The 9818-nt window shown below is 37.5% G+C and overlaps 1 protein-coding gene across 1 annotated transcript in view; it reads right to left on the bottom strand.

Annotated features, from left to right (window-relative positions):
- Window positions 1–7071: 7071 nt before the first annotated feature.
- The window catches only part of LOC136154542 (uncharacterized), a gene marked incomplete at its 5' end in the record, with an annotated part of 6386 nt that continues 3639 nt past the window's right edge, over window positions 7072–9818 (bottom strand). Inside the window, one exon of the mRNA XM_065916790.1 lies at window positions 7072–7243. Coding sequence (XP_065772862.1) covers window positions 7072–7243 — 172 coding nt within the window. The remainder of the gene's footprint in view (window positions 7244–9818) is intronic.

Genomic DNA, 9818 nt, shown 5'->3' with positions numbered 1-9818 from the left:
GAAGAGCCAGAGGAACCAGAGATCTAATTGCCAAGATTCGTTGGATCACAGGGAAATCAAGGGAGTTCTGCGGTGGGGTGTGGGGAATGAAAACATCTACTTCTGCTTCATTGACTATGCTAAAACTTTTGACTGCACAGACCGCAACAGACTGTGGAAAATTCTTAAAGAGATGGGAGTATCAGACCACCTTACCTATCTCCTGAGGAATGAGTATTTGTTTCCAGAAGCAACTGTCAGAACCAGGCATGGAACAACTGACTGGTTCAAAATTGGAAAAGGAATATGACAAGGATGTATATGTTTCCCTGCTTTAACTTATATGCAGATTACATCATGAAATATTCTGGACTGGATGTATCACAAGCTACAGTGAGGGTTGCCAGGAGAAATATCAACAACCTCAGATATGCATATGATACCACTTTAATTGCAGAAAATGAAGAGGGATGAAAGAACCTCTTGATAAAGTTGAAAGAACAGAATGAAATAGCTGGCTTGAAACTCAAGATTTAAAACAGCAACAACAACAACAGAAAAAAAACGGTGATCATGGTGTCTGTTCCTATCACTTCATGGCAAATAGAGATGGAAAAAATGGAAATAGTGACAGAGTTTATTTTCTTGGGCTCCAAAATCATTGAAACTGAAAGATGCTTGCTCCTTGGAAGGAAAACTATGACAAACCCAGACAGAAATTTAAAAGGCAGAGACGTCATTTTGCTAGCAAAGGTCCATATATTCCAAGTTATGGTTTTGCAGTAGTCATATACGTATGTAAGTGTTGGACCATAAAGAATGCTCAGCATTGAAGAACTGATGCTTTTGAATTGTGGTGCAGAAGAAAATCCTTGAGAGACTCCTGGACTGCAAGGGGATTAAACCAGTCATTTCTAATGGAAATAAATCCTGATTATTCTTTGGAAGAACTGCTGCTGAAGCTGAAGCTCCAATACTTTGGCCACCTGATGAAAAGAGTCAACTCATTAGAAAAGACCCTGATGCTGAGAAAGACTGAAGGCAATAGGAGAAGGGATCAGCAGAGGATGAGATGGTTATATAGCATTACAGACACAATGGATATGGATTTGAGCAAACTCTAGGACATACTTAAAAACAGAGGTGTTTAGCCTGCTACTGTCTATAGGGTCTCAAAGAACGGGACACAGGTTAATGAATGAACAACAACAAAATACTTGATAACTTATTTTTAAATTTTTATTTTATATTGCATTATAGTTGATTTACAATGCATTATTTCAGATGTACAGCAAAGGCGTATGTGTATGTGTATATATATATATTTCAGATTCACTTCCCATAGAGGTTATTACAGAGTACTGAGTAGAGTTCTCTGTGCTATATAGTGGGTTTTTTTTTAATTAACCTTTATGCATATATTAGTGTGTATTTTGTATATGTTAATCCCACCTCCTAATATATTCCCCTCACTTTTATCCTTTGGTAAAGATAAATGTGTTTTTCACTGCCTGACTTATTTCACTTAGTTGATAATCTCTAGATCCATCCATGTTGATGCAAATGGTATTATTCCATCCTTCTTAATGACTGAGTAGTATTACTGTCTATGTATACCACATCTTCTTTATTCATTCACCTGCCAATAAGCAGCTAGGTTGCTTCAACTTCTTTGCTACTGTAAATAATGCTGCTACAATGATCTTTTGGTACATGTATCTTTTATTTTTTTTACTTAAAAAAAAATTTTTTTTATTAGTTGGAGGCTAATTACTTCACAACATTTCAGTGGGTTTTGTCGTACATTAACATGAATCAGTCATAAAGTTACACGTATTCCCCATCCCGATCCCCCCTCCCACCTCCGTCTCCACCTGGCTCCTTTGGTGCACATGTATCTTTAAGAATTATGATATTCTCCAGGTATATGCCCAGGAGTGGGATTGCTGGATCATATGGTAACTCTATTTTTAGTTTTGTAAATAGCTAAAAATACGTTATCCATAGTATTTGTATCAATTTACATTCCCACCAATAATGTTGGAGAGATCAATTTTCTCCATACCCTCTTTGATGTTTATTGTTTCTAGAAATTTTGATGATGGGCAGTCTGACTGGTGTGAGGTGATAACTCATTGTACTTTTGATTCATATTTCTTTAATTATTAGTGATATTGAGCATCTTTTCATGTGAGTTTTGCCATTTGCTTGTTTTCTTTAAATAAATGAGTATCCAAATCTTTTGCCTTTTTATTTGATTGGGTTATTTATTCTTAAGATATTGAGCTGCATGAGCTGTTTGTATATTTTGGAGGTTCATACCTTATTGTTCACATTGTTTGCAAATATTCTCTCCCATTTTGTGCATTGTCTTTTCATTTCATTTATGATTTCCTTTGCTGCCCAAAAAACTTTAATTAGGACCCATTTGCTTTTTTAAAAATATTCATTACAGTTGGAGGCAATCCAAAACATATTGCTGTGATTTACCTCAAAGTAAACATATTCTGCCTAAGTTTTCCTCTGAAAGCTTTATAGTATCTGGGCTTAGGTCTTTAATCCACTTGGGGCTTGTTTTTGTGTGTGGTGTTAGAGAATATTCTAATTTCATTCTTTTATATGTAGCTGTCCAGTTTTCTCAGCACCATTTATTGAAGAGATTGTCTTTTCTCCAATATATATTCTTGCTTCCTCTCTCATAGATCATTTGACCATAAGAGCATGGGCTTGTATTTGGGATGTCTATCCTGTCCCATTGATCTATATTTTTCATTTTGTGTCAGGGCCAAGGTGTTTATACCAGCTTTGTGTATAGTCTGAAGTTATGGAGCCTGATTTCTCCAGCTTCACTTTTGTTCTAAAGAATGCTTTTGTGTTATGTGTATTTTGCATTTCCACACAAATTTTTAGAATTTTTTTGTTCTAAATCTGCAAAAATTGCCAGTTTTAATTTGATAGGGATTGCAATGAAGCTGTAGATGACATTGGGTAGTATAATCATTTTGACAATTTTGGCTCTTCCAGTCCAAGAGTATGGTATATCTCTCCATCTGTTTGTGTCATTGTTAATTTCTTTCATCAGCATCTTATAGTTTTCAGTGTACAGGTCTCTTTCCTCCTTGGGTAAGGTTATTCATAATTTTATTGTTTCATGCAATGGTAAATGTATTGCTTTCTTAATTTATCTTTCTGATCTTTCAGTGTTATTGTATAGGAATGCAAGATATTTCTGTATATTAATTTTTTATCCAGCAACTTTATCAAATTCACTGATGAGTTCTAGTAGTCTTCTGCTGGCATCTTTAGAATTTTCTATGTATAGTATCAACTCAACTGCAAACAGTGGCCTTTTTACTGTCTTTCAACTTGGATTTTTCACATCATTTTTTCTCTGATTGTTATGGCTATGTTGAATAATAGTGGCAAGAGTAAATATCTTTGTCTTGTTCCTGATCTTAGAGGAAATGTTTTCAGTGTTTCTATGTTGAATATGAGGCCAACTGTGATTTTGTCATATATGGCCTTTATTATGTTGAAATATGTTCCCTCTATGCTCACATTCTGGAGGGTTTTGTCATAAATGGGTGTTTAATTTCATCAAAAGTCTTTTTTATGCACCTATTGAGATGATCGTGTATTTTATTCTTCAATTTGTTAGTGTGTTATATACCAATTTATTTGCAAATATTGAAAAGTCATTGTATCTCTGTGATAAATTCCACCTGATTCTCATATATGATCCTTTTAATGTATTGTTGGATTCTGTTTGCAATTTGGTGAAGATTTTTTCATCTCTGTTCATCAGTGATATTGGCCTGTAATTTTCTTTTTTGTGATATATTTTTCTGGTTTTGGTATAAGGGTGATGGTAGCCTAATAGAATGAATTTGATAGTTTTCTTTCTTCTTTCTTCTTGATAGATTTCTATCAAACTAAGTGTTTGATAAATTTAGCCTGTGAAGCCATCTCATCCTGATTTCTGCTTGTTGGGAGTTTTAAAATAACAATTTCAATTTAAGTAACTGTTTACTGCTCTGTTCAGATTTTCTATTTCTTCCTCATTTAGGATTAGGAGATTGTACCATTATAAGAATGTACATTTCTTCTGTTTGCTCATTTTATTGGCATATAGCTGCTTATAGTAGTATTTCTTATGATTGATTTTATTTCAGTGGTTCAGCTGTAACTTCTTCTTTTAAATTTTAATTGTATTTACTTGCATCATCTTCCTTTTTTTCTTGATGAATCTGTCTAAAGGTTTATCAATTTTGCTAATCTTCTCAAAGAACTATCAGTTAGTTTCATTGATCTTTGCTATCATTTCATTTGTCTCTATTGCATTTATTTCTGCTCTGATGTTTATGATTTAATTCCTTCTAATAACTTTGGATTTTCTTTATTCTTCTTTATTTTTCGTTTTTTTTTTTTTTTTTTGCCTGATCATAATTTTTATTTTTTTCCATTTACTTTTATTAGTTGGAGGCTAATTACTTTACAATATTGTAGTGGTTTTTGCCATACACTGACATGAATCATCCATGGATTTGCATGTGTTCCTCATCCCGATCCCCCCTCCCACCTCCCTCTCCATCCCATCCCTCTGGGTCTTCCCAGTGCACCAGCCCTGATCACTTGTCTCATGCATCCAACCTGGGCTGGTGACCTGTTTCATCCTTGATAGTTCACTTGTTTCAACGCTGTTCTCTCTGAACATCCCACCCTCGCCTTCTCCCACAGAGTCCAAAATTCTGTTCTGTACATCTGTGTCTCTTTTTGTGTTTTGCATATAGGGTTATCGTTACCATCTTTCTAAATTCCATATATATGCGTTAGTATACTGTATTGGTCTTTATCTTTATGGCTTACTTCACTCTGTATAATGGGCTCCAGTTTCATCCATCTCATGAGAACTGATTCAAATGAATTATTTTTAATGGCTGAGTAATATTCCATAGTATATATGTACCACAACCTCCTTATCCATTCGTCTGCTGATGGGCATCTAGGTTGCTTCCATACCCTGGCTATTTTAAATAGTGCTGTGATGAACAGTGGGGTACACGTATCTCTTTCAGATCTGGTTTCCTTGGTGTGTATGCCCAGGAGTGGAATTGCTGGGTCTTATGGCAGTTCTATTTACAGTTTATTAAGGAATTTCCACACTTTTCACCGTAGTGGCTGTACTAGTTTGCATTCCCACCAACAGTGTAAGAGGGTTCCCTTTTCTCCACACCCTCTCCAGCATTTATTGCTTGTAGACTTTTGGATAACAGCCATTCTGACTGGTGTGTAATGGTACCTCATTGAGGTTTTCATTTGCATTTCTTTGATAATGAGTGATGTTGAGCATCTTTTCATGTGTTTGTTAGCCATCTGTATGTCTTCTTTGGAGCAATGTCTATTTAGACTTTTGGCCCAGTTTTTGATTGGGTCATTTATTTTTCTGGAATTGAGCTGCAGGCATTTCTTGTATATTTTTGAAATTAATCCTTTGTCTGTTTCTTCATTTGCTATTATTTTCTCCCATTCTGAAGGCTGTCTTTTCACCTTGCTTATAGCTTCCTTTGTTGTGCAAAAGCTTTAAGTTTCATTAGGTCCCATTTGTTTATTTTTGCTTTTATTTCCAATATTCTGGGAGGTGGGTAATAGAGGATCTTGCTGTGATTTATGTCAGAGAGTGTTTTGCCTATGTTCTCCTCTAGTAGTTTTATAGTTTCTGATCTTACATTTAGATCTTTAATCTATTTTGAGTTTATATTTTGTGTATGGTATTAGAAAGTGTTCTAGTTTCATTATTTTACAAGTGGTTGACCCGTTTTCCCATATTCTTCTTTCTTTAGTTGCTTTAGGTGTAAGATTAGGCTGTTTGTTTGAGTTGTCCCTTGTTTTCTGAAGTAGGATTGAATTGCTATAGACTTCCCTCTTAGAATTCTTTTTGATGCATCCCATAGATCACTGTGCTTAAAAAAAAAAGCTAAATAAATAAATATGCATATTTGCTTCAAACACAATCCCTAACATCCCATTGTAAACAAACGTTTCAAATGCAATAAAAAAAAGTTCAATAATAAAGTATGTCCTTAAGTCTTAGCAATTAGGGAAGAGGGGGAAAATTCTGAGTAGAAATAGTTGCAATTTAAATAGAAATAAAAACTAAAATAGAGTGCATGCATCCACTAGGAGAGGAAGGGTACATTGTCAGGTAACAGAATGTGATGAAAAGTTGCAGGTGGGGAGGAAAGACAAAGTGGTAGAGATAGAAAGTCATATTTACAGAAAGGGACAAGAAATTTATTTTTTTTCTACTTTTTTCTACTTTTTTTCTACTTTTTAAGGATAAAATACTCCTTAAAATATTAATGTGACTTGTTCCAAAAACAAAACGATGGAAGAGGATGGGGGACCTCATCTCGTTGTCAGAAGGGCTTAGCGGAGCAACCTGACAAAATTCAGCTCAGCTGTAAAGTTAAGCAGCTCCACACAGCTTTGAGGAGGGCCGAGAATAGGCAGAGCCACAGGGAGACAACTAGGCCTTTGAGAAATTTAAAAAAATAAACAAACAAAAAAGAAAAACAAGGCATATTTGTTAAAGGCTCCCATAAATTCTCAAGAGTTCTGCCAAACTCATGGACCCAGACTCAGCTTGTTGGGCTTCAGAATTTCTGAAGCAGTCCTTTCCTCCTTAACCCTAAAGGTTGGGCTGCAACAAGCCAGGAGCATTTCCAAGGCTGCAGAGAAAAGAGATGTTGTACATGTGCAGGAGAGAAAGAACATGTCAGTTAAATCATTCTTGCAGAGGAATAAGAAGTCAGAAGAAGGACAAGGAAGTGTTAGAAGGAAAGATCAGGGCTGAGAGAGAGATTTGGGAAATGAGAGTTTAAAAATCTACTGCCATTTTATCCAGCAGAGTAAAACATAGTCACAAGTGCAAGGCACACTGGGAAGTTTGGTCCCAGGTTCGGGATTCAAATGTTCCAACTCACTATACAGTGTAAAAAGAAAAAAAAATAGAACTCACTCCCTATGATTTTCTGTATGGCCCTTGCTGTAGATGTTGAGGAAGGAAGGGAAATCTGAGGCAAGCTGGGATGCTCAGGTCAAACTGAACCCCTTGTAGTTGTTGAGGGCCTGAGTCAGCCGTACCTGCAGGACCTCTTTGCTTTTGTACTTGGGGAGGTCAAGAAGGTTGTAGCAAGTGTGGGTCATGGGCAAATGCTTCTCTCCATTGGCTGTGGACTGGATTATGATCTGCAGGCTGACCATGCTATAGATGGGAATACAATTGCTGCCCATCAGGAACAACAAAAACTTCTCCAGTGGGAACTCAATGAAATGCTTCCCAGAGTAGTTTCATGGCGGGATGTGTGCCTGAGTAACTACCCTTGTAGATGGCAATCTCTTCCAGTTCCTCCCAGTTGTAGCTGTTGTTCCCCACCATCATGGCCCTCAGTTCTGAAGGCCAGAAGAATTCTAGCACTTTGCCACCACATACCTTTAGGAAGCCACTGGAGAAAGCTGTGTACCACTTATGAACTATAGAATTTATCAAGTTTCCCTTCTACACTGAGGCTGAGAGAGATGAAAAATCCTCATCAAATTCTCTCATCAAGAGGCATTCTACAGCATCCCGTAGATTACCACCCAGCCCTAGGATTCCAACAATGACTCTCAGGTGGTCTGGGGTTAGGGGAGGGAGAAGGAAAGGGAGGATAGTTGTACTTTTGTTTTCATTGTCTCTAGGTATTATTTTTATTTCCTCTTGATTTTTTTCAGTTCTCCATTGATTATTTAGTCACATACTGTTTAGTCTCCATATGTTGGTATTTTTACTTTTCCCCCCTATAATTGATTTGTAATCACAGAGAGTTGTCAGAAAAGATGCTTGATATTATTTCAATTTTCTAACATTTACCAAGTCTTGATTTGCAACTGAAGATGTAATCTATCCTGGAGAATATTCCATATGCGCCTGAGAAGAAAACATATTCTGCTGCTTTCAGATGGAATGCCCTATAAATGTCAATAATTTATGTGGTCTAATGTGTCATGTAAGGCTTCTGCTTCCTTATTAATTTTCTTTCTGGAGTCTGTCCATTGGTGTGTTAGATGTTAAAGTACCTCATTATTGTTATATTATTGTTTATTATTATATTATTTCTTGTTCTATGATTTTATCATTTGCCTGATATATTGAGGTGCTCCTACTAGGTGCATATATGTTTACAGTTGTTACATCTTCTTCTTGGATTGATCCCTTGTTAATTGTGTAGTATCTTTCCTTGCCTCTTGTAACAATCTTCACTTTAAAATCAAAAGGGGAGAGAGCAATTTAGCCAGTAATCAATTCCCTATGTGCACTCCACAGTCTGGAACACTCAGAGAGGTTCACGGAGTTCCACACAGAAGAGAAGAGGGAGGAAGGAGATAGAGGTGACCAAGAGGAGAGGAGGGGGAGTCAAAAGGAGAGAGAGACCAGTCTAGCCTGTGATTCAATCCCTAAGTGTTCTCCACAGCCTGGAACACCAAAAGAGATTCACAGAGTTAAGCAGAGAATAGAAAAGGGAAGGAGGAAATAGAGGTGACCTGGGGGAGAAAAAGGAGAATCAAATGGGGAGAGAGCAATCAAGCCAGTAATCACACTCCTAAGTAAAAATGGATATGAAGATTGGACTCTTAAAGGTATAGAATTAATAATAAATACCAAAAAGCAAAGATTAAATATCTAGAGTAGAAGTTAGGCTCTCAAAAATACAATATTAAAAAAAAAATTACAAAAGTTATATATATATATATCTATATCTATATGAAAATTGCTTTAAAAATAAGGTCTTTTTGTAATGAAATAGATTTTAAAAATGAAAATTAAAGGAGTAATAAAGAACTTAAAAATAAAAAAATTATAATAGTAAAATATTTCTAGGAGTTTCTCTGGAACTGTTGAGGGCAGTGTGGGTTCAGTTCAGTTTCAGATAGTTCCTTGCTCCAGCTTATACTTCTAATGGTCTATAGGTCCCTTCCAATGTAGCCAATGCTAACTACAGGGTTTTAATCTGTTGCACCTGTTACTTCCAAAGTGGTTCCCTCTTCTTTGTTTATTTTGGCTTCCTCTCCTTGCAAGTCTCTTCAGTATCTAACTTCCACCCTGACACACCAGGGCCAAGGTAGTCATTTATTTAGGCTCACTTCTTCAATCGTGCTGCAAGGAGGGAGGAACACTGCAAACAAATACCACTGGTGTGTGTGGGGAGTGCTCGCAGTGTCTGGGCCACAGTGGGTTTGACCCCACTCACGGCATATGTGCTTTCCAGGTCTACACTGCTTAGGCTCCAGGTTGTTCTGCAGGGGAACTGTGTAAGGCAGGCCTTGGGTTGCATGCACTTCCCAGGTCTAAGCCACTCAGGTTCAGGTTCTCGGGTACTCCACAAAGGCACAGACTCGTTTGGGCCTATGTTTTGTGCCCCTCCCAGGTCCGAGCAGCTCAGGTGACCAGGTGCTTTGTGAACGCACACTCCCCAGGTGGGGCGGTGCATCTTATCATCTTACTGGTCCCAGCATTCAGTTTCCTGGGTGTGCAGTGGGAGCTCCGTCTCAGGTGTGCCAAGTGTCTCCTCTGAGGAGTTGATCTCTGGCCATAACCCTCCTGATGGATATCAACCGTCCAGGATCCCAGGAATACTTGGTTAACAACTGGGAGCCTGATCACAGTTTGGTAGAGGCTGCCATCTCTGAGGCTGAGTTTATCCCTTGTCTTCCATTCTGGCTGTCACCTGCCTGCTTCCCTGCCTCTGGTGGGGGATTGGCCAATCCACAGCCTGCTGGCTCTCCTCTGGCATTCGCTT

The sequence above is a fragment of the Muntiacus reevesi genome, chromosome X (genome assembly GCF_963930625.1).
Source record: "Muntiacus reevesi chromosome X, mMunRee1.1, whole genome shotgun sequence".
Lineage (NCBI taxonomy): Eukaryota > Metazoa > Chordata > Mammalia > Artiodactyla > Cervidae > Muntiacus > Muntiacus reevesi.
The sequence above is the reverse complement of the archived record's forward strand: the minus strand, read 5'-3'. Positions and strand labels throughout refer to the sequence as shown.